The sequence below is a fragment of the Leptonychotes weddellii genome, chromosome 4 (genome assembly GCF_054177405.1).
Source record: "Leptonychotes weddellii isolate Sample4059 chromosome 4, ASM5417740v2, whole genome shotgun sequence".
In the NCBI taxonomy this organism is placed as follows: Eukaryota; Metazoa; Chordata; class Mammalia; order Carnivora; family Phocidae; genus Leptonychotes; species Leptonychotes weddellii.
In genome coordinates, this window is record NC_138372.1 from 94,520,075 (window position 1) to 94,547,744 (window position 27,670).

At 49.0% G+C, this 27,670-nt stretch overlaps 3 protein-coding genes and 1 long non-coding RNA gene across 14 annotated transcripts; 2 read left to right on the top strand and 2 right to left on the bottom strand.

Moving 5' to 3' along the window:
• The first annotated feature begins 7,664 nt into the window (after positions 1–7,664).
• Positions 7,665–13,634, top strand: CA14 (carbonic anhydrase 14). Of its 4 annotated transcripts, XM_081815876.1 has the most exons (12): positions 7,684–7,763; positions 8,424–8,451; positions 9,801–9,900; positions 10,758–10,937; positions 11,322–11,464; positions 11,688–11,783; positions 11,967–12,033; positions 12,193–12,350; positions 12,455–12,575; positions 12,819–12,839; positions 12,952–13,036; positions 13,156–13,634. In XM_081815876.1, the coding sequence occupies exons 3-12, from the start codon at positions 9,816–9,818 to the stop codon at positions 13,217–13,219; spliced, it is 1,020 nt and encodes a 339-aa protein (XP_081672002.1). In that variant the 5' UTR covers positions 7,684–7,763; positions 8,424–8,451; positions 9,801–9,815; the 3' UTR covers positions 13,220–13,634. The 4 variants fall into 4 exon arrangements, with proteins under 4 accessions (XP_081672001.1, XP_006728376.1, XP_081672002.1 ...); XM_081815875.1 differs by lacking the exon at positions 8,424–8,451 and having other exon boundaries at positions 7,665–7,763; XM_006728313.3 differs by lacking the exon at positions 8,424–8,451 and having other exon boundaries at positions 7,675–7,763; positions 9,801–9,821.
• Positions 13,635–13,959: 325 nt separating this feature from the next.
• On the bottom strand, positions 13,960–17,790 carry APH1A (aph-1A gamma-secretase subunit). 2 transcript variants are annotated; one of them, XM_081815877.1, is made up of 7 exons: positions 17,770–17,790; positions 16,622–16,792; positions 16,369–16,442; positions 16,025–16,147; positions 15,744–15,871; positions 15,172–15,295; positions 13,960–14,837 (listed from the first exon to the last, which is right to left on the bottom strand). In XM_081815877.1, exons 3-7 carry the CDS (start codon positions 16,376–16,378, stop codon positions 14,773–14,775), a joined length of 450 nt encoding a protein of 149 aa, XP_081672003.1. In that variant the 5' UTR covers positions 16,379–16,442; positions 16,622–16,792; positions 17,770–17,790; the 3' UTR covers positions 13,960–14,772. The 2 variants fall into 2 exon arrangements, with proteins under 2 accessions (XP_081672003.1, XP_006728379.1); XM_006728316.3 differs by lacking the exon at positions 17,770–17,790 and adding an exon at positions 17,343–17,688.
• Positions 17,791–19,672: 1,882 nt separating this feature from the next.
• C4H1orf54 (chromosome 4 C1orf54 homolog) lies at positions 19,673–26,327 on the top strand. Of its 7 annotated transcripts, none has more exons than XM_031040806.2 (7): positions 19,681–19,823; positions 20,223–20,287; positions 21,415–21,498; positions 21,928–21,986; positions 22,383–22,478; positions 25,446–25,544; positions 26,239–26,327. In XM_031040806.2, exons 2-6 carry the CDS (start codon positions 20,242–20,244, stop codon positions 25,539–25,541), a joined length of 381 nt encoding a protein of 126 aa, XP_030896666.1. In that variant the 5' UTR covers positions 19,681–19,823; positions 20,223–20,241; the 3' UTR covers positions 25,542–25,544; positions 26,239–26,327. The 7 variants fall into 7 exon arrangements, with proteins under 7 accessions (XP_030896672.1, XP_081672006.1, XP_081672007.1 ...); XM_006728315.3 differs by having other exon boundaries at positions 19,687–19,823; positions 25,443–25,544; XM_031040801.2 differs by lacking the exon at positions 19,681–19,823 and adding an exon at positions 20,002–20,026 and having other exon boundaries at positions 25,443–25,544.
• On the bottom strand, positions 24,949–27,659 carry LOC145720885 (uncharacterized). The gene is made up of 2 exons (XR_014144137.1): positions 27,025–27,659; positions 24,949–25,634 (listed from the first exon to the last, which is right to left on the bottom strand). It is a non-coding gene; the product is annotated as an uncharacterized LOC145720885 (long non-coding RNA).
• Between the last annotated feature and the right edge of the window lie 11 nt (positions 27,660–27,670).

Sequence of the window (27,670 nt, forward strand, 5' to 3'; positions counted from 1 at the left end):
TTTTTTTTTTTAAAGATTTTATTTATTTATTTGAGACAGAGAATGAGAGAGAGAGAGCACATGAGAGGGGGGAGGGTCAGAGAGAGAAGCAAGCTCCTTGCCGAGCAGGGAGCCCGATGCGGGACTCGATCCAGGGACTCCAGGATCATGACCTGAGCCGAAGGCAGTCGCTTAACCAACTGAGCCACCCAGGCGCCCTAATTGAAGGAATTTTAAGTGATGTTATTTTTTTTTCTTTTTTGAATCTCCTATTTTCCCTAAATTCATCAGGTATTACCTGTATAATTAAAAAATAATAAAGTAAGGATGCCTGGGTGGCTCAGTCGGTTAAGCATCTGCCTTCAGCTCAGGTCATGATCCCAGGGTCCTGGGATCAAATCCCACATCAGGCTCCTTGCTCATCTGGGAGCCTGCTTCTCCCTCTGCCTGCCATTCTCCCTGCTTGTCCTCTCTCTCTCTCGCTGTCAAATAAATAAATAAAATCTTTTTTAAAAATTAAAAAAAAAAAAAACATGAAGTGGGGCTTGAACTCACAATACCAAGATCAAGATCTGAGCTTCCGACTGAGCCACACAGGTGTCCCTCCTTTTTATTTTATTTTTTTTAGAAGGAGCAAAAAAAGTCAATTTTTCCCAATGTGAATAGATTTATAACCAACCTGCGAGAGTACTACTTAATTAAAATATGTCATACCTAAAATGATAAATGCGTTGGACAGTAGAACAGTAGAAAGAATGCAGGATCTACGAGCTCATTAATAGATGTATTTCACTTTTGCGGATGTTCCTTAGAAATGACTTGAAGCTTTTGTTGGGTTTTGGATTTCCTCCTCCGAGCAATGCCTCCTCAGCTACTGCAGGGAATTAATTGAGGCGGGAGCAGCAGCTGGAACCAGAAATGTCCTCTATTAAAAAAAATTCTCAATTTTCCTTAAAGGTTTTTTGTTTTTTAAATTATTTTAACACTTTTTTAAAGATTTTATTATTTATTTGAAACAGAGAGAGAGAGATCACAAGTAGGCAGACAGGCAGGCAGGCAGAAGGAGAAACAGGTTCCCGCTGAGCGGGGAGCCCGATGCAGGACTCAATCCCAGGACCCTGGGATCATGATCTGAGCCGAAGGCAGACGCTTAACCAACTGAGCCACCCAGGTGCTCCATTTTAACACATTTTGAGTGAGGGGTCAGTCAGAACCTGATTCTTTGTCCCAGTAGTATTTCTATATGACTTCAGCCAAGTCACTTTACCTTTTAAGATTCATGTCCTCTTAAAAAATGTATAGCTACAGTGGGGACTGCTTCTCCCTCTCCCCCTGCTTGTGCTCTCTCTCTCTCTCTGACAAATAAATAAATAAAATGTATAGCTATTTTGAGATCAAATAAGATGTGCATGAAAACACAGCAAACTCTTTCTCTTATAAGATTTCAAAGAAATCCAAATCATTTGTCACAATCTGATCTGAGAACAGACTTCTTATCTGGGGGATGATTTAAACCAGTAATAAGCTACCCATTGTAACAAGATTACACTATTATATTATCCCCTGATTCTTATTCCTATAGTGATTCAGACATAACAGTTCCTTGAAAAACAAAGAAAAAAATATCTTTAACTAGAATCTTCTCACCATGGAAGGGAAGTGGTAGAAGTGTCAATATCTAGGGCGCCTGGGTGGCTCAGTAGTTAAGCGTCTGCCTTTGGCTCAGATCATGATCCCGGGGTCCTGGGATCAAGCCCCGCAATGGGCTCCCTGCTCCGCGGGAAGCCTGCTTCTCCCTCTCCTGCTCCCCCTGCTTGTGTTCCCTCTCTCTCGCTGTGTGTGTCTCTCTCTCTCTCTGTCAAATAAATAAATAAAATCTTTAAAAAAAAAGTGTTAATATCTTTTGCTTGGGTTGGTATACAACGTTCATTTAAGTTAGACAAATGGTAGAGAATAAGGAGAAAAGGAAGAAGACAGGCAGAATGAGGCAGCCACCAGAGCAGACAGAACAGATAACTACAATTCCAGAGCACCCTGCTATCCTTTTTCTTTCCTACTTGCAGAGGAAGCAATTTATAAAATGTATTAAGGAGAATCCTGCTTTGACAGAACCTATCCTTTGGTGTCACTCTCCAAGACAGTGAAACACGAATCTGCCTGCCTTGGAGTGGAATTTTTTGTTGTTACATATAACTCTAGGACCTGCTCCTATTCTGCGGAAAGATTGTTGGTATCAGGTAAAGAAAACCTCACCACTAGTTTCCCATCCTCTTTGATTCCCATAACATTTGCTCTACCATTATTCAGAACTCCTCAGTGCTACAGTCTAGTAATTGGGTAAGGTATCTATAGCCCTTAAGAGATTGTGAAATTCTTGAGGGCTGGGATTACCTCTTGTTAATTTTTTATTTCTAGGGCATGGCATGGTGCCTAGCATCTAGAAGTCCTCAATATATGATTGTAAACTAGTGAAGGTATTGTGGCTCATCTCTATAAAGATGACTACAAATAACAATTCCAGATGCTGGAAGCCCTACCAAGAATGGCAAACTTCCTACTACCTCCCCTATTCCAGTTGGTGTAGGGCTTTGGTTCTCAAGTGGGGTCCCCTCAGACCATCAGCATCACCTGAGGACTTGCTACAAATGCAATTCTCTGGACATACTCCAGACCTACAGAATCAGAAACTATGGGAGGGAGGCCCAGAAATCTGTAATTTAACAAGCTTTCCAGATGATTCTGATGCACACTGATGTTTGAGAACCAGTAGTGTAGTAGGAAGTCCAACAGGGTCTGTGCCCTTGCCCTGGTTCAGCTTAGCGGCCCTGTGTCTAACCATGAGAGAATCCCTAAGCCCCTCAAAACTCTGCCTTCACAGGGAGAGTTGGAATGATGCCTGAGAACCCTTCTGGTCTAAAATTCTGCAAAATACCAAAGACAGAAAGAAAGTAAATAAATGTTCCAATGACTAGATTTAGTCATTCATTCAGCAAATATGTACGTACCAGGCAGTGACCTGGACACGGAATCAGTGCAGGACACAAAATTACTCCTTTTTATTTTTTAAGATGTTATTTATTTATTTATTTATTTGAGAGAGCGAGGATGCAGGAGAGCATCAATGAACAGGGGTGGGGGGTGGGGGTGGGGACGGGGCAGAGGGAGAAGCTGACTCCGCGCTGAGCAGGGAGCCCCATGCGGGGCTCCATCCCAGGACCCTGGGATCATGACCTGAGCCGAAGGCAGACACTTAAACCAACTGAGCCACCCAAGTGCCCCACAATTACTCCTTTTTAAATAAAGTTGCAAGATTGCAGACCACAAACTTACCTGTCTTCTGTCTACAATAGTCTCACATTGCATTTGTTGGGGAATGTGAACTGGAAAACTGAGAAAATGATCCAGAATTCTGACCACCCCTCTCCCAAATTACTTGGACTTTAATTCTTTTGTTTTTTGTTCTTTGTTTGTTTGTTTTTTTTTACTTTGACCTCAATTCTTAAGCTCTTGTGTTTGCTTAAGGGGCTTCAGTACTCATGTGTTAGGAGACAAGCGTGTGATAATAGATGTGATTATCTACCAAATTAGAATATCTCTGGGTCTACATTATTTCATGGCACAAAGTTGCTTGCTGTTTTAAGAAATCGAATTCCAGGAGCGCCTGGGTGGTTCAGTCGTTAGGCATCTGCCTTCAGCTCAGGTCATGATCCCAGGGTCCTGGGATCAAGCCCCGCATCAAGCCCCGCATCGAGCCCCCGCATTGAGCCCCGCACCGAGCCCGCATCTGGCTCCCTGCTCCGCAGGAAGCCTGCTTCTCCTTCTCCCGCTCCCCCTGCTTGTGTTCCCTCTCTCACTGTGTCTCTCTCTGTCAAATAAATAACATCTTAAAAAAAAAAAAATCGAATTCCATCTAATTGTCACCTCATTGATTCTCTTTTCTCATTACCAACTGTATTGCTTAAGTTCCTGTGTTGGCCATTCGCCTTTTTTTTGTTTTTGTTCTGTTTTGTTTTTTAATTTATTTATTTGAGAGAGAGAGCAGGAGGAGGGGGAGGAGCAGAGGGAGAGGGAGAAGCAGACTCCCCGCTGAGCAGGGAGCCTGATGCAGGGCTTGATCCCAGGCCCCCGGGATCATGACCTGAGCAGAAGGCAGACACTTAACTGACTGAGCCACCCAGGTGCCCCTCCTTTCTTTTTGATCTGCCTCCCTCCCACACTGACTCTTGTATACCCCACCACACAAACTCAGTACCTAGTGGGCTCTTGTAAGGTGTTTTATTTTTTTTTTTTTTAAGATTTTATTTATTTATTTGACAGAGAGAGACACAGCGAGAGAGGGAACACAAGCAGGGGGAGTGGGAGAGGGTGAAGCAGGCTTCCCGTGGAGCAGGGAGCCCGATGTGGGGCTCGAACCCGACGCTGGGATCATGACCTGAGCCGAAGGCAGACGCCCAACGACTGAGCCACCCAGGCGCCCCTTGTAAGGTGTTTTAGACTATTTAGGACATTTATTGAGTTTAAACATCCTTTTTTAAAAAGAGATTTTATTTATTTATTTGACACACAGAGAGAGAGAGCATGCACAAGCAGGGGGAGCGGCAGAGGCGCTCCTAAATATCCTTTTTAAAAGGACCTCTTAATGGGATGCCTGGCTGGCTCAGTTTGAAGAGTATGCCGACTCTTGATCTTGGGGGTTGTAAGTTCTAGCCACACGTGGGGTATAGAGATTCCTTAAGTAAGAAAAATAATAATAAAGTAAAAAGAACTTTTAAGAAAAAACAAACCAGGGGCGCCTGGGTGGCTCAGATGGTTAAGCATCTGCCTTCGGCTCAGGTCATGATTCCAGGGTCCTGGGATCGAGCCCCACATCGAGCCCCACATCGAGCCCCACATCGAGCCCCACATCGAGCCCCACATCGGGCTCCTGGCTCAGCAGGGAGCCTGCTTCTCCCTCTCCCTCTGTCTCCCCCCCTGCTCATGCTCTCTCTCTCTCTCTCTGTATCTCTGTGTCTCAAATGAATAAATAAAATCTTTTAAAAAAAAAAAAGAAAGAAAGAAAAAACAAACCAAAAAGCCACCAACCACACTTGGACATTTGATTCTCTGACCTGTTCACATTTCACTGCATTTGAAAGGACAGGAGATGGCGCCAGAAGGCAGTGGAATGCCTTGGGTTTAGCCAACTCCGGGGTAAGGAATGTGCTGGAGAGAAGTAGGAATTAAAACAAAGGTACCAGAGTTTGAGTAGCTACTAAGGTGAAGGGAGTGCGGGGGGTGGGATGGCATTTTGTTTCGTTTTAACATAGAAGGGTCCTCTTGACACCTACTCCAAATTAGCTTGGTGACTACAGAAATATCCATAGTAGAGCCAAAGAGCAAAATAAAGGCAAGTGCCTGGAGGACGGTGCTTGCCTCCTTACTCCCTCCCTCCCAGAAACCAAGGTCTTTGTCTACTGGGGAAGGACGAGGGCCTGGAGAGGCTGCTCACTCAGAAGTGGGAAGGTGCTGATTTGGGGCTAAGACATTTTTGTGAAACAATGTTTATTTCTGGAGGCAAAATCCCAAATCCCACCAGCAGTGAAACACTTCCCCGAAGCAATCACACACACACATTTTAAATTAAAATTTTTAAAAATTACCAAAAGAAAAAATTCATGAGACAACCAGGAGGTGGCGCCTGGCAAGACACACTATCTGCCTGGGGAAGCTGAATTACAGCCACAGACGCTGGACGGGGACTCTGACCTAGCGAGGTCATTCTGTCCAGGCCCATTCTTTCCTCCCATGCAATAGATGTCTCTGCTTTTCTTCCTTTCTCTGTTTCTCTGTGTTAACTATCCTGATTCCCAGGATGTCTAGTTTACACTTTATGCCTTTTATTCTTCTTAGATGAGAGGGGTGGGGCTTTGGGGAAACCCCAAAACATAGAATGCGCCTTGTAAGGGAAAAATAATTCTGTGGGTGATGAGAAAATGAAGAAGGAAATGACATCCGCCAAATGGTTTTGCTTCGCACATCAATCACAGGGGCCAGAAAGGCATGACAACTCCTGCCTCAGTGGGCACTGATGATCCAGCACATGCATTATTCTGTTCATTTGGCTTTTATCCTGCTCCCTTATTTAGCTTCTGCTCCCTTTGTTTTGGCTATTTCTTGCTTCTTGGCAGGAGGGACAAGCGCAGAGGGAGCTCAAATGGGTGCCTCCTCAGGGCTGGTAACTCTGGTGAAGGGCACGGAGGGGAAAGAGGTCTCAGTGTCTAGCTTGAAATTATCTGTGTGTTTCACATTCTCTAATGAGGGCTTTAGGATGTACATTCCAATCGGGATTTCCAGTCCCATGGGGAAACAGGCACCAGCCCACATTCCTGAGACCCAGCAGCCTATGCTCTACTCATCGAGCTCTCTGGTGGCAGATTTCACTCAGTCCCACATGTCCGGCCTCAGCCCTTTGTTGAGCAGGAGGGAAGACCCTGGGCCCCACTTCCAACTAGATCACATGGTCTCTCTCTACTCCCTCCCCTCCTTTTCTCTAGAGTCCGCCTTTTTTTTTTTTTTTTACGGTGGTAATGATTGTTTCAAAGGTCTCCCCATCTCTCTTCCTGCCCTGGCCTCCCTGCCAGGGGTCAGTGTCCTCTTCAATGACAAAAGCCGCCCTAGATCTGGGCTCCCTGGGGAGGGAGGTGGCCGGGTCTGGCAGTTGGAGCCGCTGTCTCTCCGTGGTGCTGCTGCAGCCCCTCCCCCACTGGGCACACAAATGGGCTTTATACAGCAAACAAAACCACCCCCCCACCCAGGCCACACAGGCACGTGGACCCAGGCCTCACCGTGGGAAGGGGGTGGTGACAGGCGCAGGAAGAGATCGGTCCAAACAAGTTCTCTTGCCTCATTTCTCTTCTTTATTTTCCACAAGCTAGGTTTTAGCCCTTGACTTCCTACCCCTCACCTGCACCCTGAGTCCCCAACTCCTATCTCCGAACTCTGGACCCTTCCTATTCCGGGGCAGTTCATATTCTGCAGGGGACAGCGAACAGGTCTTCCCACCCACTGCCCCATGCCACCCAGGGGAGTTGCTCCTCGGAGAAGCCAGACGGGGAATGAGAACACAGTGTCCCCCTGAGGGGGCTGGATTGGACCCCCAAGCCCTCCTCCCGTGGCCCAGGCCCACTCCAGGGGACACCCACCTGGACAGTGCCCATGAGAAGAGCAGAGGAAGGAAGAGCTCACCCCAGCTGGGCGCCTGAGCCAGGGCCCGGGCTCCTGTGAACCCGCCGCGAGCTCCAACTCTGCATGCCTAATCGGCTATTTAAGGAGCTGTTCACCAGCGACCCAGGCAGCCCCCCCCACCCCACACCACCACGACAAACACTCGTCCAGAGCCACCTTAAAAGCAGGAGGCGATTGTGAAGTCGCTGGCCAGCAAGTGGAGTGAAGACTGTAGAGGTAGATGAAAAAAGAGAGAGAGGCAGCGAGAGATTTGTCTTAGGGACCCAAAACCCTTCGGTACCCTACTGAAAACCAAATCCTCTGGAAGCTCATAGAGACAGCAAGAGAAAAAGAGATAAATACAATCAGCTCAGGTCCAAGAAACTCCTCTCTCACTCTCTCTCTGTCCCTCCCTCCCTCTCCCTCTCCCTCCCTCTCTCTCTCTCCCTCTCCCCCCCACTCTTTCTCTGCCAACCCTAGTCCTCTAGTCCCCAAACTCCCAGTACCTGCTTCTTCTGGGGATACCATGTTGTTCTTCACTCTCCTGCTGGAGGTGATTTGGATCCTGGCTGCCGAAGGGGGTAGGTACATCTGGATGTCTGTGTGTCTGTCTGTGCTGATGTCCACATGCTCTAGGTTTACTTAATGGAGCGAGGTGGGGGGAGGGGGCTATAAAAGGAAGCCTAAGAGCTTGAATAATAGACTCAGGGATGTGGGGGAAGAGAGAGGAGTGGGGAGAAGAGCACTTTCCTTCTTCCCCCTTTGCTTGTCCAGCCTTGCTGTTTGTGGGGATGGGGGGGAGGGTTGGGGAGCTAGCTGGGGAGCAGGATGTGTACACACACTGCGGGAATCGCTCTCCGCACTCTTTCCTGCACCGCCCTAGTCCCAGGCAACCCTCCCAGGCCTTCTTTATTTCCGAACTCCCTCAACTAGGGAGCCAAGGAGGCAGCGAGTGAAAAAATAGAGAGGACTCTATACCCCTGCACCTCCTGACTAACTCAGACCCTGATCCCCAACTATGAACTGCATGGCCAATGTCCACTCTTGATTCTATGGGGCGACTGGTTTCCCAGTTTCTCCCTGCAAGCAGTAGCAATAACAGTCAACACTGTTGGGCCCTTTACAGCTTACAAAGGACTTTCAGAAGCTCCTAGGACATGAGGAGGACTCGGGAGACCAGGCTTCTGGGTGCTCCCAACAGTGTCCCCAGGACCCCTACCCCTTATTTTTGTGTTTTCTAGGTCTAGCACAGAATCCAGTACACAGCAGGTGTGTAATCAAGATCCCTTGGAAGAGCAGGGGGTGAGGGGAAGGGCCTGAAGAACAGCAGGGGAATGCAGGGAGGATGATGGGGTGAGGGGGCCAGCCAAATGGAAAGCTGGAAAGTGCATCTGAGGGAAAAGAAAAAAACAGGGAAAGAAGAGGAAGAGATGAAGAATCAGCATGTTGAGGATTTGGTGGGAGGGGAAAAGCAAGGCTGTCAGCCTGCACCAAATGGAACTGGGGAATTCAAGTTGACTTGAGTGTCCCATGGAGCTGGTGAGTGAGACGCTGCCTTCAGCCCTCCCCCTTGGGCTGCTTTTCAGAGTTGTCTGAACCAAGGGGTGGGTCAGAACAAGAGCCTAAGGATGAGATCAAGGATATCTCAGAAGTCTGAGGAATTTGAGAATAAGAGAGAGAGAGGAAGGAATTTCGAATTTTTTTCCCCCAGAGCTTGAATTTGAACTAGTATTGGAATAATCCAGAGAAAAGCGGCAGGAAGGCGCAAACCATTGGCCCTGCGTGAGACTGGACCAGCAGACCCCCAGCCTTTCAGCCTGAGATAGGGCTGCAGGAGAGGCTGGCATGTGACCCGGCTGGCAGCTCTCCCTTCCACACACAATGCTTCACTTTCAGCCGGTCTCTGCCAGCGTCGCTGCCTGGGCCACCCACCACCCTCAACGTGGCGGGGACCCTGCCCCGACTCCCACCTTCCCTAGCCATCTGGGGATCTAGAGAGCAGAGGCTCCCGCTAACGGGGAAAGCTTCCTTTAGAGCTGCTAGGACCCTAGGAGGAACTTCAGTGTTAATTCACAGCCAAGGGCGTCGCCTCACGCGCCTGACACGACGCTTTAGAGCAGATGAATAATGGCCCTTCTCCCCTGGGTAGCACCATCCCCCACACACAACCTCCTCCCCCCCCCTCTCCCCCCGCCCCGTTCTAGTCCCTCTCCTCCAAACCCTCTGTCCACGCCCTCACCTCACCCTAATCTTCTAAGTGTCGGACTGGCTTGGCCCCGGCTGGAGAACAGTGAGGACCGGGGCAAGCTGCACTTTTGGGTCCAGGTTAATTTTAGTCTCCGGGCTCTCTCTACTCCCTTCCCCTTCTCCTCCCCCTCTCCTCAGCACGCGCCTGCACTGCCCGGCCGGCGATTTTAAATCGGCCCCCCGACCTTTCCGCCGAGGTGTCCGGTTTCAGGGCTTCCTTCGGGAAGTGCTCGCGGAGGAGGGTGGAGAGAGAACAGAGCGAGGTGGGGCGGCACAGAGCGTCCGCGGGAGGGAGAGTGCCGGCCCACGCTGTCGTCCCCCCCCCCCCCCGCCGCTGCGCTGGCTGCAACCCCGCTCTCTCTGCCTTGCAGGTCAACACTGGACATATGAGGGTGAGCGCAGAACCCAAGGCCTTCCGCTACCCCTTCCACACTGGGACCTCTTCACCTGCCGGGAAGGCTGCTGTCGAGTGTGTGGGGAGTTCCCTTTAGTTTCTTTAGCTTCCGACCCTAGCTCCTCCTGCCCCCCCAGGCCCCCCGGCCCAACTTTTTATGTCAATGACTCCTAGACCCTGTTCTGTCAAATCCGGCCCCCACCCCTCCACCCCCACCCCCGATTCAGCAGAAAGACCAGTGATGTCCGCGGTCAGCCTGTGTGGGAATGAGGGAGCTGGGGTGGAGAGGAAACCAGGTAGGGAAAGGAATACTGAGCTTAGCTGCCCATCCACTTCCTGGCTCTTTTTCTGACCTCATAGATCCTCCTTGCATCTGGAATTGGGACAGAGCCTGAGGTCAGGGGTGACGAAGAGTCTGGCAGGATAGTTGGTGACCCTGGTGGGGGTGTCCCCTGAACTGCTGACTAGCAAGCGAATTCCAGAGTCAACGCAAGGTCCTGTGTGAGAGCAAGAAATGAATGGTGGGAAGTCAGCAGAGGGAATGCAATCCCCAGGCCACTTCATAAGGGGGCTCCCAAGGAGACTTGCTCTTTCTAGGATCATTTTTTCCCCAGCTTTCCTGCCTCTGTTCTAGTCCCACCTCTCCAGGCATGCAGGTTTTCTATTCATCCCCTTTTCCTTTCATTCAGCTTTCTTGTCCCCAAACTACAGGTAAGTAAAAGCCACTACTCTATCAGGAGTAGTCTATGAGGAGAGCTGGGGAGTCATCACTGCCTCAGGGAAGGTGAAGGGTGCTGCCGCATCAAGTCCAGCAGGGACCCCTGCCTCACCTAGCCCTGCACAACTGGGGTCTTCGCCAGGGTTGGGGGGGTAGTTCCTGAAGGGTGGCTGGGGCTTGGAGGGTAGGACAAATGTCCGTGGTAATCCCCACCAGGCCCACATGGTCAAGACCACTGGCCAGCCTCTTACCCTGAGTGTGGAAGCAATGCCCAATCCCCCATCAATATCCAGACAGACAGTGTGACTTTTGACCCTGAGTTGCCCGCTCTGCAGCCCCATGGATATGACCAGCCTAGCACTGAGCCTTTGGACCTGCACAACAATGGCCACACAGGTAAAAAGCCCAGGCTCCAAGGAGGTGTAAACTCCAGTTCCAATCTTAGGAGTCAGGGAAAAGAAGCATTTGCCTAACTTCTAAATTCCTAGAAGGCTTCATCTACAAATTCAGATATGTGAGAATGGGGATGTGGTTCCTTAAAGCCAAAGGTGGGGAGTGAATGTCTACAATCAGGGTGGACTCAGCATCATAACATCAACTTGATCCTCACTGAGAAAGGGAGAGCTATGCTGGAAAAGCAGTGGTGGGAAGGACTGGGTGCTACTGGGGGAGGGAGGTAGAAAAGGCTGGCCCGAGTCTCCCAAGGAGCAGTGGCATCGGAGGGGTGGGAATGTGGCCACACTCCTCCACCAACCCTAGCTTGCTCTCTTTTCCTCACAGTGCAACTCTCTCTGCCCCCTACCATGTATCTGGAGGGACTTCCTCGAAAATATGTAGCTGCCCAGCTCCACCTGCACTGGGGTGAGACAGGGTCCGTGGGCGGATCAGAGCACCAGATCAACAGTGAAGCCACAGCTGCGGAGGTACCAGGGAGCAAAGCTTGGACTGGGCCATAGTGACAGGCATGGTCGGTGCCAGAGAATGGAAGGATCTGGAAACTGAGTCATACTTGGAGGATGAGGCCAGCCTTTGTGGGACAGGTTTAGGGCACGCTGGAGGTGGAGGTGGTGGTGGCTAGGGTCAGAGCTTTTGGGAAGGGGTAGTGGAGAAACATTAAATGATTTCATTCCCTCTCCTCTCCCTCAGCTCCACATTGTACATTATGATTCTGATTCCTATGACAGCTTGAGTGAGGCCGCTCCAAAGCCTCAGGGCCTGGCTGTCTTGGGCATCCTCATTGAGGTCAGTGGCCCCCAGTCCCTCCCAGGTCTCTCGCCCTCTCTCTGCCCCCCTCAGTCCTATTCTGCCCATGTCTTTTGCTGCTCTCCCTCCCTAGGCTAGTCAGCAACCCACTCTGACCGTTTACTCCATGTGTGAACGTCTTACTCCAAACACGGACTCATCCCCAACTCTCTCCCTTCCCAGGTGGGTGAGACCAAGAATCCAGTTTATGAACACATCCTGAGTCACTTGCATGAAATTAGGCATAAAGGTGAGCCTGAGATTAGACTTCGGGGGCACTTCCCCAAAAAGGCCTATGAAGCCTGGGATGACAGTGAGTTAGGGGCCAGGGGCTTTGCTTCTGGGAGTGCTATCTAGGTAAGCTGGGGTACAGTGAGGGAAAGAGGAGTCCTAGTCTGATCTCCTCCAGATCAGAAGACTTCAGTGCCTCCCTTCAACGTGGGAGAGCTGCTCCCCCCACAGCTGGACCAGTTCTTCCGCTACAATGGCTCGCTCACCACACCCCCCTGCTACCAGAGTGTGCTCTGGACAGTCTTCCGTCGAAGGGCTCAGATTTCGATGGGACAGGTGAGTGGTGGAGAGGTGAGGCAGCAGAGACATAACCTCAGACCCTTTCCCACTCCACAAAGTGAGTGACACTTCTCCCCTAATCCCACTCTTCTACTCCTCAGCTGGAAGAGCTTCAGGAGACGTTGTTCTCCACAGAAGAGGAGCCCTCTAAGCTCCTGGTACGGAACTACCGAGCCCCCCAGCCTCTCAATCAGCGAACAGTCTTTGCTTCTTTCATCCAAGGTGACTGCATAGGGCTTGGAAAAGGAGATGGGAAATTGGGGGACTTGGTGGGAGGAACTAGGGAGCCTCTGGGAAGAAAAGGCAGGCTAGAATGGGAAGGAGTTTCTAGGACTTGCTTGGACTGGGAATACCCCCACCCCGAGTGCCAGGTGATGATCTCCCCCAGCATAGAGGCATAGTGTACTGCTCCCAGCTGTGATGGGGAGCTCAAGTCCCACTGACCCATGTCTTCCTTCCTTACAGCGAGATCCTCGTATACTACAGGTAAGACAGCCTGAACCAGGTGTGGGGGAGGGGAGTGGCGCTCCACAGTGAGTGAGGGAAGGTCTAAGTATCTATGTTAGTCCTAGGATGACATCTTCTGTGTTTCTCTCAGGTGAAATGCTGAGTTTAGGAGTGGGGATCTTGGTTGGCTGTCTTTGTCTTCTACTGGCTGTTTATTTCATCGCTAGGAAGATTCGGTGAGGTCCTACTTTCCATTCCTTTGGTCCTTTCTTTTCTACTGAAAATCACTCTATTCCATTTTTAATCTGTTTCACCTAGGACACTAGTCATTTCCATGAACCATTCCCCCTTCCAGGAAGAAGAGGCTAGGAAACCGGAAAAGCGTGGTCTTCACCTCAGCACGAGCCACAGAGGCATAGACTCCCTCACCGACATCATGGATGCCTTCCCCTCATGCCAATCAGGGAGCTTCTAAACTGAGCTGCAGGGACTGGCCAGAAAATACTGTAGGAGTAGTGGGCAGACACCCCTCCTTCCTCCAGACAGCCCCTACAGAGAGGCACGGACAGGCTCTTGTTCGTGGAATAAGAGCAGATAGCCTTCGACCTCTCAAAACCTATAGATCAGGACAACCCTATGTTGACAATGCAGACAGCAAACTGTGTTTAGTTGTAGGGGAAGTTGGGGATGTAACCCCCAAAGTCCTCCACCCCCTTACCTTTATGTCCTTTTCCCTAGATATAGGGCAGGACCTCCCCTTAGGAAAAAGACTTGTTGCTGTTGGGGTTATATTTTTTTGCTCAATATACCTGGAAATTAAAGTTTCTAATCCCACCTCTGGTCTTCCTTTGGGGCTCTTGAGAGTGGGGGAGTTCCTTAATCTCTCAGGAGGCAGAGGTGGGCAAAGGACAGCGGGAAAGAAGCATGGGTGAATAACTCTTTTTACCCCAGTCCTGCAAGGGGAGATCCGCCTCTGGAAAATACTTAACCCAAAGTTCCTGACATGTGAGACCATGAGCCCAGATTTCTGTCCTTGTACCAAAGCTATGCTGAGGGGGATCAGAGGTTGCCAGATAAGGAGGTTGGATAAGAGATGTGGGAGGACAGAAATCTCGATTAATATGTTATCCCCTCCCTTAAAAGCCAAGTTCCCCCACAATTATAAAGTCCTGTTTATTAGTCAAAATCACAATCACCTTGATTAAAAGGATGGAACATGCCATCCTCAGCAGAAAATGATACAGTTTATAGAAAACCTCCCCACCCACCCCCCCACACCCCAATTAAAAACTAGAAAAAAATCTGCCCTCCTTCCCTGTGATGTCATGGTAGTCTGACTTCTCCAGTGGCATTGCAGCTCTGGAGTGGGCCAGCTCACCGCAGCACCCTCCACTTCACCTTGGGGAGGGGAGGGATGCTGGTGGTCAAGGAGGTTAAAACATTAGTTCCAGTAATACCAGTTTCCCAAACATGCACTTCCTTCCTTTCCCCCAAGGCCTGGGACAAAGGGGAAAGGTGGACAGATATAAGCCCCACCATGAGGAGCAATTTGAGGAAGGAAAATATAGTTCAAGGAGGTTAGAAGAATTCCAACACACCTCTTCCCTCCCCCATTCAAAAAAAGAAAAAAAGGAAGAAAGAAAAAGAAAGAAAGAAAGAAAAGAAAAAAAGAAAGAAAAAGAGAGAAAGAGAAAGAAAAAGAAAAGAAAAACGCAGTTTGGGGTCTTTATCACACCAAAAATGGTTCCCCTCAGACCTGAGAAAAATACCAAGACGCCCAGTCTGGGGAGGAGGTACTGGGAAACTGAGAGCTCGTCTACCCTTGAGCCTCCATTAATTTCATCTCCACAGCAACAGCTAAACTAGGTCCCTTTTCTTGGCAACCTGCACTGTCCAGAACTGGAGATGGAGAAATACAGGGCGAGGAGATCAGGAGGGCACCCCAGGCCTAGGGGTTCCCCCCCACGTTCCCTCAGTCCTCGGGTGGGATGCGCAGGGCAGAATACACCATCACCCGACTGTCCTCCTGCCGTCGGCCTGCAGAGGGGAAGGGGGGTGAGTCTTGCGCAGGGTGAGGGCAGAGCACTGACACATGGGGAGTCCTGGACAACAAGGGGGTCCCCAGATGGTGGGGATAAGTACAGATTCAAACCCACCAGTCACTGACTGGCTGAACCCAGGCTGCTCCTGGTGAAGCCTAGAGACTAAAGGTCACGAGTGGACAAAGCAAAACCCTGAAGGTGGTGGGATAGACCGACGAGGAGACAGAGAATGGTGGGCAATGGACCCGGGCTAGGGCTGGGCTCAGTCATGGGCAGTGGGCAGGCAGGTGGGATCTGTCAGGCGATCAGTCCAGGTAGTCAGTCCTTACACGAGAGGCTGCGCTGGATACTTCGGAGGGAACCTCCAGCTGTGATGAAGGCCCAAAGGCCCATGGAAACAGTGACTGCATAGATGGGCAGCAGGCTGGCCTCGTACCAGGGGTTCAGGAATGTCTAGGGATGGGGTAAGGGTAGAAAAGAAGTTAGCTTCTCTCTCTGCCTAATCCCCACATTCTCTCCGTGCCTTTGACCCAAACCTTCCCCCTCCCCCCCGACCCCGCCCCAGGTGGCTCACTCAAATCCCCCAGTCCTTCCCTTCAGGGCACCAACATCTTGTGGTTAAGAGGACTTTTGATTTTTAGCTCCCTCATAGGTTTCTGCCCCTCCTGCTCACCTCAGGCCATTTGTATTAGAGTTTGACTAATCCATTCAAACTCCTCCCGGAGCATCCCCAGAGCAGGTTATACAACTGATGCTGAGGTGAGAGACTTCTCAACACTTACCTCTCTGCCTCCTCCCTCGGTATATTTTCAAATGTTAAGAAGTGAGAATATATCTCCCCTCCATCCCACTCACCATTAAACTTTTTTCTCTCTAACTTGGGCCCATGTCCCCAACTCACCAGTCCCGAGGTCAGTAGGTGACTCCCAACCACCAGGCCCAAAGCCCAGTACCGTCTCCTCTCACAGGCATCAAAGAACACAACTCCCCAAAAGGTATGGAGCAGGATAATGGCTGCTGTCAGAAAGGCTGCAGGGAGGGAGATGGGGATGAGCTACATCCCTCATCCTCTCCCAGCCTCCTGAGATGTTGAGCCAAAGAGGTCTCCCAGTGAAGGCTAATACATCAGATCAGGGCCAGGGATGGATGGGGCATGAAGGCAAGACAGAAAGCAGGCCTTACCTGAAGTCAGGAAGTAATAGGGTGAGTCTCCATGGATGCCAACCACACCTGGCCCAAGCGCATCAGCCAAAATATTGATAACAGAGAAGACACCACTGATGATACCGAAGGAAAGACCAGAAACTGGAGGGAAGGAGGGTCTCATCAATGTCATAGATCTCTACAGCCTGATTACCAGTGATCCCAGTCGCAATTCCCCCACACCTACTCTCCCTCCAGACCACCTCCTTGGAAGTCAGGTATGAAGGAAAAGCAGCAGCCACTTAGAACACGTGGTTGTTTTCGACTTCCCTGGGAGAGGGGGGTGTCCAACTCCCTCCTCCAGTCCCTCTCCCTTGGCTCACCATAGGCCATCTGGCGGATGGAGATGGGTGATCTTCCGTCCTCACTCAGCGATGCTAACCCCTCATCTGCCTTCCTGGGATGGGGCGGGGGTGGGGTGGGGTAGGGGAAATATGAGGGAGGGCAGTAATGCTCCTTTCCCTCTAACGTCCTCCCTTAGTGCCTCCTCTTCCAAACCCACCACCCAGGGGCTGCCCCACTTCTCATAGTGCAATCCTCTGCCCTTCTCCCCTCCTAACCATCCCATCTTCTTACTTAAGCAGCTTGTAGTAGGCAAAGCGGAACACCTCCTGTAGAAGGACAGAGACCGCAGCACCAAAAATCAGGAGGCCATACTGGAGCCGGGCATCTGACCGGTCGGTCACATGGACCAAGATGAACCAGACCACAGAGGCCAAGAGCAAGGAGACCAGCCAGAAAAATGCCCTGAGGAAAGACAAGGGCAATCAGACAGGTCAGGGTAGGGAGAGCCAGGGAAATCAAGGAGGGGAACCAATCAAGGCTGCAGCATGGAAAGTGGAAGTTAGACTTCCGGATGGTCAGGGAGACTGGGAGGAGACAGGATCGGTGTCTCCACCAAGGGGGTCATGTAGGGATCTGGACCGGGGGAAGGGACAGAAATCTGATTAATGAGTCTTCAGAGCGATGAGAGCCAGAATGTACGCGCACAGTAGGGAGAGGTATCCATTCCTGGATCCTCCTCCCTCAGGCCGGCGGAGGTCAGCACACCCCCCCTCACGAGTCTTGGCCTTGGGCCTCCTCTGACGTCGCCGGGAGGAGTATAGGAGGAATCTGTGCGATCCCTGGAAGGCGGAAACCAACTGCGGGAAAGGGCAAATCATCTAGACCCCTGACTCGACCCTTTCCAATCTTCACCTCCGACTTGTCTCCCCCAACTCAGGCTCCCAAGCTCGCCCAGCCCCTTCCGGATCTCTCTCTCTGGCGCCCTCCCGCGTCTTGTCGACCCCCTACTCACCCCGCGACCAGAATGATTACGCGAAGAGGGTCCCCAGCCACAGTGATCAAGAAAAGCGCAAAGGCCGGGCCGAAAGCGACGAAAGTGCATCCGAAAAACACTGCGGCCCCCATGGCTGGGCAACCGGGGGCGGGGTGGAAAGCCTGGCCAAGAGGGGTGGATAGGGGGAGGACGCCAGCTGGGGAGTCCGCTTGGGGTGGCGACGCGACCCCGTGAGGGGCGCGGTGCAATGTCACCCCCGGACCCCGGGGAAGGGGAGGGGGGGACACCGAAACCCCAGATACAGGTCCGCGGGACTTCCTCTACGGAAGCCGAGGAGGGAACAAACCCGGCCGCAGCCCCATGGCCACCTCCCATCCAATCCCCACCCCCCGAAGGCCAACGGAGACTCGGCGGGGGCGGAGCTGCGGGGGCGGGGCGGCACTACCTGCTGGGAGTTGTAGTCTTTCTGCCCTACTGAGCTTTCGACCTGAGTTCCGGGAGTGGCTCGAGCGGGTGAAAGGAGGGAGTGGGTCGGGACTGGCCCGGGTTCATGGGTCTGGTTGGGCCTTGGCTGCGTCTTCCTTTCGTTATTTTGTGGGGGAAGGGTAGTGGCAATTCTACGTCTTCTTGAAGAGCTGCAGAGGGGGGGAAGATCCTGTTGGAACCTAAAGGACAAATACAAAGAAAGCACAGGATAGAGGGTGCAGGGAGATAGGGACGGGTATTGTTCTTACTTGAATGAGAGGAAACGAGCTTGAGCTACTGCCTAAGAGATGAAGGTTAGACTTAAAAGTAAGATTCTTTCAACGGGCTAGTAGAGGAAACATGCAATTCAGTGAGTATATCGCTAACGAAGCCTTCATCTGTCACGACCAGAGAATCGGAGAGAATAGGAGCCTGGAGAGCAATGTTAGGAAGGAGGTTACATGGGATTTGGTGTTAAGATTTCAAAGTTAAGACTCTTTGTAAAAAAGCAATTCGAGCTATGGGGCTGAAGGAAAATCACACATACACACACACACACACACACACACACACACACACCAGCCAAGTCACACAGTTCCTTTTAGGTCATAACTTCCTCCGTTTATTTTCTGAAAATGAACTCAGTGGTGTCTTTTCTTCAGGCTAGGGGAAGGCACAGTGGTTGTGTGTATTAGAGTGAGAGAAAATTAAAATAGAAGAGGGTATTGTAACCTCATTTGGATGGGGCAAAGGTCAGTCTTTAGGGAGGATATTTAGGTAAAAGAGTACCAGAATGGGAAGGTGAGGAAATCTGGAAAATTGTTTTTGAGAGACTAATCAAAGTACCAAAAAAACATAGAAATTGTTCAAAGAGAACCAGGTTTCCTTTCCTTCCTGGAAGTGATTTATGACTTAATGCATACGGGTACATCCACATAAGCATTTTACATTTTTTTCCAGGAAGTTCTTAAAAGGAGCTGAAGGAATAGATTGTATAGATACATGGAAAATCACCATCACCAAGCAAATCCTCCCCCCCAAAAGGCTGAGAGGGTGGAAACATCCTGGCCAGTGCTCAAAACTCCAGTGTGTCTTGCTTCTGAGTCAGGGGAGGTGGCCAAGTCAGGGGAGGTGATAGGAGTAAGACAGCTCTTCTTTTTTTTTAAAGATTTATTTATTTTTGAGAGAGCGAGAATGAGGGAGAGAGAGAGTACATGAGAGGGGGGAGGGTCAGAGGGAGAAGCAGGCTCCTCGCTGAGCAGGGAGCCTGATGCGGGACTCGATCCCAGGACTCCGGAATCATGACCTGAGCCGAAGGCAGTCGCTTAACCAACTGAGCCACCCAGGCGCCCAAGACAGCTCTTCTTATCTCTCCTCTGAGCTATTACCACAGCATCTTCTGACTGATGAGAGCAGGCGCCAAACCTATCTTGTCCACCGGTGGTTCCACAGAGACTCTCATAGCGCCTGACTCTTAGTAGATGTTGAATAGATATTTATTAACTTCCTCTTAAAAAAACATAACTACTCTTATTCCCTTGCCAGTGGACCCTGAATTGCCTATCAGACTAGGCCTAGCATATACATTACTAAATGTTTCTGCGTTGAATCAAATGAAAATGGGAAATATAAAAGCAGAGAGAAGAGTGAGATGAACTCTAGCCCTGTGGGCTGGAATGGAGAGAACATACCAAGTTACTGAAAGTGGGAGAAGGGGATAGCATCTACATGGGAAAAGAGGCTGTTTCCTCCCTTCTTCCATCCTGTATCCAGAAAGGAGAGAAAGAAATGAAGTGAGGTCAGTACTTACCAGAGAGGAAATAACTAGTCTTGGCTGAGAGATTTTTATCAGAAGTAATGTAGTAAGTGCTTTGAGTGTCAGACAATGATGTTGATGTTACTCCTGTACTTCATAGTCCAGGATAGGCAGAGTAGAGGGAATTTTTTCGATCTAGAAAAAATGCTCATCCCTTCCTCAGAACATTTTGACTGTGAAGAGAGATTGTGAATAAGCCTCGACTCTGCTTGGTGATGGTAAGTTAGGGACAGTGAAAAGGAGGGTGAACTTGTTGTGAGAACTGAGGAGGGAAGGAGAGGAGGGGAGACAGGAAGCTCCCAGATAGGCTGGGGTTTTTTGTTTTGGTTTGGCTTTTTGCTTGTTTGTTTGCTTGTTTTGGTAGTGGCAGCGGGAGTCCTGAATGGATCTAATCTAGGGCTGGGGGAGCTCAGTGAAGCCGGTTCGCATCAAAACCCACTTTGCCTCTCTTAATCTGGGCAGATCTGGCTGACCAGTAAAAACTGATGATCTAGTCCAGCAGCAAGTGGGTGGAGAATTCTACCCCCTGGGAGAAGAGTTGCAGCAGCGTTGGAGGAGGGCAGAAGGCGGGGTAAATTTGGTGAGAAACTCTGTAATTTCCTTTTTTACTTTCACAGCAATAGTGCAGAATCCAGAATGGATGTCCTCTTCGTAGCCATCCTTGCTGTGCTACTTATCCTGGGTAAGTTCACTTCTCTCCCTGAGCTTTTGGGCTAGGTCTTCTATCATAAGTGGGGTGGGAGAAAAGAAAAATGAGGAGAGGGTGAGAGGCGCAATTTGATGGGGAGTGATAACACACATCTGTGCCAGAGTCCAGTGTTAGGGCGGAGTAGGGGGTGGGATCTGGAAAGTAGAGCCGGGAAAAGGGGAGGAAAGCAGAGTCCTGTCAAAGAAGAAACAGCTGATGTGGACGGAGTCCCGGACACTTGGAGGTCCTAACAAGTCACCTCAGCTCTCCGACACCACAGAGTTGAACAAGATGGTGAGGGACTACAGAGAGGGTGGAGGAGAGAGGTGGACTCTTGGAAGGTGGGGCAGTCTGAAACTAGTGAGAGAAGCCAGGGTATCTTCTTTCCCAGAGGGCCAGAGAAAAAACCGTTATATTAGTAAGAAAACAGAAATGGGGGGTGGCCTTTAGGGTAGTGGAGAACTGGCCTCCTCAAGGAGAGAGTCCCAAAAGTAGCTTGGCTCCTTCCCTCCTTTGTTCCCAGTCTGCCAGGTACTCTCATTGTTTCCTTTTCCTCCAGATTTGTGTGTCATTGCCTGGGGTTCGGGGAGAGCATTTAAGGAGCTTAGGGAAGTGTTCAGTAGGAGGCCTGGAGTCCTTGATCTATATTTTTAGTCCTGGGAAGGAAGAAAAACTAATGCAGATGGATCATTTAGTCCAGCTGACTCATTTTAAGAGAGGAGATGTTAAGTGGCTTCTTCAGCATTATTCTGCTAGTTAGCAGTGAATCCGGAACTAAAACCCAAGTCCAGTGATGAACATTGGGGAGGGTGTGTGCTATGGTGAGCGCTGTGAATTGTGTAAGACTGATAAATCACAGACCTGTACCCCTGAAACAAATAATACATTAGATGTTCATAAAAAAAAAAAAAAAAACTAAAACCCAAGTCCAAAAGCCTCATCACAGATATGGAGCCCCAAAGACCGAGAAGGGTTTAGAGGTACACAGGCAGTGAGATAGTAAGACCCTTGAAGGGGGGGCAGAGAGAAAAGAAATTGATAGAGCTGAGGTCAACTTCAGGTGTCCTTCCCTTGCTAAGGAGTTCCAGATGCCCCCTGACTTCTAGTCCTTGTCCCCATAGGACAAGAACATGAGGATGGAGAAGGACTGGAAGAGGATGATTATTATCAGGTGATCTATTATTACACAGTCACCCCCAATTATGGTGAGTATGTATAAGGCTCTGACCCATAGCAGGATGGACAGAGATTTTGGGGATACTTAGTTCTGAGACTTTGCCTTTCTCTTTGCAATTGGAACAACTAGATCAGAGAGAAACTCAGCTATGAGCAAAGACCTTATCAAGGCTCATAATGTTATTTCTCAAGCTAGCGATTTTCAGTTCTTTGGAACCTGGTTGAAACGATTTGAAGATTTTCAAATTTGTAAATTATTTTAGATACCAGGTTGAAAATATAAATGCAGATACATTCACAAACATTTTTAACATTAAAGTTCATTAGAATTAGATTACACCAGTAAATTTTACAACTTGAGCAAGTTAAAGTATTCTGAGCAATTTCTTCCTCTTTCCATTTCTAGACCTACTGCTACCTTTTTTGTTTGTCATTACTGATTTTTTTCTCCTCCCCAGATGACTTCGGTGCAAATTTCACTGTTGATTACTCCATGTTTGAATCTGAGGACAGACAGGTGAGTGACCTCTACATCTAAGAGGGTCGGGATAGGTAACAGTTAAAAAAGAAACTGAGCAATATTGAAATATAAATGATTAGCAGGAACACAAATGAGTTAGGTGAAATGGAACTGGGAAGTCCCAAAGCATATATGTTAACCACAGTTGGGGAAGAAAATAAAGCCAGAACTCAGTAGGTTTGCTAAGACATTGAGAGGGAGGGGCAGTCCTTGAGTCAGGGGAATTGGTGAATGGGATGGGTACATAATCCATGCAAACATAAAGTAGGGAGGATTCCTGAGCTTAAGTTTGGGGGATGGGGGCTGCAGGAGAGAAGGAGTCTAAACAGAGAAACTCTGAGGATGTTGGATGGAAGCAATGATAACTGTGTTTTTTGATCCTACTGAGGGCAGAACAGGTTGAATAAGGAGGGAAGGGAAGCAGCAGAGACTACCATTAGTCATGAAACAGAAGGTGCAGACCCTCAGAAGCCTGAAACAATGGAACCAGTGAGTGGATTGGGCATGGTGGGGCAGGGCGGGGAGGGGGGTACAGATCCCAGGGCTGGTGACATAGAACAGAGGGAGGGCTGAAATAATAGGCTTTGGTGGAAGAAGGAACCAAATAACTAATATAGCAATGCAGGTGTCTAGCTCAGCTTGGCCATCATACCTCTCATTGAGATTTTTTTTTAGTTGTTTTTATTTATTTATTTATTTATTTATTTTTTATTTATTTATTTAAAAGATTTTATTTATTTATTTGACAGAGAGAGACACAGCAAGAGAGGGAACACAAATGGGGGGAGTGGGAGAGGGAGAAGCAGGCTTCCCGCGGAGCGGGATGCGGGGCTCGATCCCAGGACCCTGGGATCATGACCTGAGCCAAAGGCAGACGCTTAACCGACTGAGCCACCCAGGCGACCCTAGTTGTTTTTTTTTAATTAACTTATTTATTTGAGAGAGAGAAAGAGAGCCAGGGGAGGGGCGAAAGGAACAGGGAAAGAGAGAATCCTCAAGCAGATTCCCTACTGAGCGTGGAGCAGATGTGGGGCTCGATCCCAGGACCCTGAGATCATGACCTGAGCAGAAACCAAGAGTCAGCCACTTAACTGACTGAGCCACCCAGAAGCCCCTCCATTGAGATTTAATACTAACCTTGTATTCAGAAAACTGGGGAGATTTGGTACAGTTAAATTTCAGTTCAATAGTACTTAAATGTGTATGTAACCTATAACTAAAACTGTGAAGGAGGGTGCCTGGGTGGCTCAGTCCATTAAGCGTCTGCCTTCGGCTCAGGTCGTGATCTCAGTGTCCTGAGATCGAGTCCTGCATTGTGCTCCCTGCTCAGCGGGGAGCCTGCTTCTCCCTCTCCCTCTGTGCTTTCTCTCCCTCTCTCACTCTCTTTCAAATAAATAAATAAAAATCTTTAAAAAATAAAAAAAAACTGTGAAGGATGCTGATGATGATGAAAAGGAAATCTATGATGTTGTTATTGCCCTCAAAGTATTTATAAAACCCAAGTTCAACACTTACAAAACATTTAGAACAAAATGAAAAGGTTCATAACAAAGTTCAATTACATATAAATTTCAGAGCATATGACATAGGCAAGTGTTTTAGTCAGTGGAAGGACAGAAATCAGTATACACTGGAGTTGCCTGGAAGACTTTTAGAAGATGACTGTGTTTGAGATATACTTGGAAGGATAGGTAAGCTTTTGAGTGGCAGTAAGTTATGAAAGTATGAAAACAATTAGAAGGAAGAATCGCAGATAAAAGAGCAGCATTGGTGAGGGGATGGAATAAGCATGGCATGTTTAGTGGGATAGGGTATGATTGAAGGAGAAGGTGTATGGGAAGGAACAGTGGAAAATTAAGAAAAAAATTAAAATTTATAAGGCTCCTAATATTCGCTTGATTATTTCACATAGGTAAGGCAATAGGGCTGAATCACAAGAGAATCTGAAGTGTCAGGCTGAAGTCTGGACTTAGATAAGCAAAGGGGGAGCCTAGTTAAGTTCTTCAGTGTGGTAAAGATACAGTGAAAGTGGTATTTTATTTATTTTTTTAAGATGTTATTTATTTATTTGACAGAGAGAGACACAGCGAGAGAGGGAACACAAGCAGGGGGAGTGGGAGAGGGAGAAGAAGGCTTCCCGCGAAGCAGGGAGCCCAATGCGGGGCTCGATCCCAGGATCCTGGGACATGACCTGAGCCAAAGGCAGACACTTAACGACTGAGCCACTCAGGCACCCCCAAAGTGGTATTTTAGAAAAACTATTTGTTGTATGCAGGATGCAACAGAGTGGAGAGAGATGCATGAGATTTACATCATTCTGGAAACAATCCATTAAAGGCTTGGACTAGGGAAGTAGCATTTTGAAGGGAGAGGAGAAAAATAAGTATTTTGAAGAAAATGCAATGAGCAGTAAATGAGGAGAGAGTTGAAATAGCTTACAAGTTTTGAATATGGATGTCTGGGGAAATGGCTGACCAAAATAGGAACTGTGAAAGGTCAGAGTGGTTTAGGACTGAACGTATAAATTAGGTACTGGTCAAGCTGAATTTATGGTGACAGTGTCCAAAGGTAGCTGAACTAGGTCAGAGCTGCAGTTCCAAGTGCAAAGTCACAGTTACGAAAGTAGACAAGCTCAACAGAGCTGGTACACAGAAGACCAGAGGCCAATGACTGTGCCTGTAGTTAGTAGGAAGAAAAGGAATCAACCAGGAAAATGGAGAAGAACTGATTGAAGAGGCAGGCAGATAGCCAAGTCTGTATTATAGAATCTAGAAGATAAAGTTTAATATAGTCAATAAAAAGCGACCAAGAGTCCAAAGAAAAGGAGGTCATTGGTAGCTCCAAAGAAGTAAGTTTTAATTGAGTGGTTGAGCAAAAGTTAGGTTTTGTGGAGTTAGAGAGGGAGTATATTTGTGAAGAAGGAAAGGGAGAGTGTAGACCAATCATCTGAGAAATCTGGTAATGAAAAAAAAGAAGCAGCCGCCAAAAAGGGCAAGAGGACCAAAGTATAGCCTGAATATAGTTGAACACAGACGGGAGGAGTCAGTAGGAATGGAAAGCTGGTGATTGATGACAAGGACAGGGAAAGATTTTAAGGTACATAGTAGGCTCCATTTAGATTGTAAACTCTCTGAAGAAAGGAGGGAGGTCTTAATCACACTTATATCCTTGCTGTAGCACCTAGCACAGTGACTAAGCTTAGTGTCATGCACATAACAGATAAAAAATACACATGGTTGAATTGAGTTGATCCTCCCCGATATGCTCCGGAGGCTGAAAGGCACAGAGGAAAGGACTCCTCATAGTTATGGGGAGGAGAGCTGGATCTTTCTCTAAGCTCCGAAGAAAGGAAGACGGAGGTTGGTATAAAGAGATGGCTATCCTTCCAGAGGGGGAGGAGGGATGGTAGGAAGGATGACACTGGCCTACCGTGGGGGGATGTCTGTATTTTAGCAGAGTCCAGATCTGAACGATGCTGTATCCGGTCTGCAGAGTCCTGTTCCCCTCCTCCTGTCCTGGGCCCTCGTTCAGGGGGGGATATATTTCATGTAGAAGGTGAGAGTGCAGCCACTGGCCTTGGGGAGTCCGTGAAGTAACTTTTTCCCAATATCTCTGGCTAGTGTTTCCAGCCTGGTCAATTCTCAGCTGCTTAAAGGACAAGGGATCCCATTTAGAAAAATCTTATCTAATTTTAAAGAGGTTTAGGAGATGTTGAGGCAAAGACTTTTCGAACAAGAGTCTTTACTTTTTCTGAACTGGGAGGACTTCAGGACCTCCTACAGCAGAAGCAGGTGAAACAGGGAAGAAACCTCTCCAGATTTCCAGTCTGACTTGAGGAATCAAAGCTAGTTCCAGCCAGGAGGTGGTTTAAGATATGGCAGTTGCCAGAGGGCATAGTGGGAGGTGCCCTACAACCTGGCAGAGTGAAGAGGCAAAGTTCAGAGGCAGAAGGGGTGGCGGCTGGTTCCCTACAGTAGAGGAGAGTGGTGGAGGCAAGCAGGAGGGAAGAGAAGCCTGTACTATAGGAAAGGAATTTAAAATTGGGATTCTAAAAAAACTATTGGGGGGGTGGGAGGGGATGAAGAGCTTTACCAGAGGAAGGAGTGAGGAGGGGAGGGGACACATCTTCCAGGAGATGGGAGAAATATAGCCCAGAATATGAAATCTGGGAAGTTTTCATAGAGGTGGGGGGCCACGAGGGGCTTCCTGAGCCACCTGAGCCTATTTTTCCCTTTCTTTCCTTTTTTAGGAGAAAGAAGGCTGCTACAACTCTTTGGATGGGGATTTGGGAAGAGGAAATTGGAAGATAAATAAATGAAATAATCTGGTTACTGTCTACTCCTTCGTGAGGGTCTGTTCTAATCTCACAACACTAAAGAGAGCACCAGGATATGGGGATAGGAAGGGTAGATTAGAAAGGGAGTTAGGTGGCAGTAGAATTAGAGGGAATAATTAGGACTGTGAATAAACCTGAACTGTTGTGAAGAATGGAGAAGAGCACCAACACAGTTAACTTCATCTAATTCTAATATTTTATTACACATGGTGTTGAGACAGCGTGTTTGGGAAAAGAGAGTTGAGGTTTATGTAGAACACTTTTTTCTTTTTATAAAATAAGCACATTGTTAAACATATGTAAAATATTAAAAACTACTTAGAATAGATCTTAAAAACTCACACCCTCCTCCACTTACACCCCCAACCCCCAACAATGTGCCTTTTCCAGCGCGTAATTAGGGCAGGCAGGGACATACTTTAATTCTTCCTCTGTCCTCGAGACCCTAATCAGAACTGGGCTGCCCCCTTGCGGTCTCTTCGGTGTCACAGCCTCAATCAGCCCACGGTCCCTGAGCCCCTATCCCCTTCGCCGCACTGTACTTTCAGTACTGCAAGGGGCATTGAATAGTAAATTCCGGACTCTGTCAACTCCGGACTTGCCACCTTCCCTCCTTCCAAGCCTTTCGAATCTTCTCCAGGGAACAAATAAAGGCAATGAAGCTGGACAAAGGTATAATCTAGGAAATCAGGGACCTACCCATACTCCTTTCCCTGCGCTAGGAATCCGAGGACCCCGGATAGAAAAGTCAAGAACAACCGAGTTCGTCTTTGACCTCTAGAGTCGTGGCTGGCTGGCATCTGAGCTGGTAACGTGCGTGGCGGGTTATGTAAGGAAAGGGCCGGAGGAGCCGCCCCAGTGGGAGTGCGCGAGAGGACGCGGTGTTCTCGGCAGCAGTCCCCACCCTCCTCACCCAGCAGGGCAGGAGGCACCCAACCTGTAGAAGGAGGAGGCGGAGAGGGTGAAGCAGAGACCCGAGAGTCACGAGGGCCGCGCGGCCCAGAGGGGGAGAGGATACACAGTGGCATACATCCATTCTCTCACACACGTTGCAGACCCAAGTTGCTGACGGCTTCCACGTGCTGCCCTCGTGAGAGGAGGCGCTCAAACGGGAGGGGGGCCGCGGCAGGGGGAGGGCGTCTGCTACCGAGGAGGAGCCCGGAGTCCCACATCCCAACACGCGCGCCTCAGATCGCACAACCAGTCTGCACACTCCAACCGCACGTCTCCTGCCCACCATCATCCTATTTAAGGCCTCGGGCTCCGCCCTTTTCCACTCTTTTTCCATCCTCCTCCTTTTCTCATCACCGGGTCCGGTTCGCAAGCCGCATGTAGGGGCGGGGCA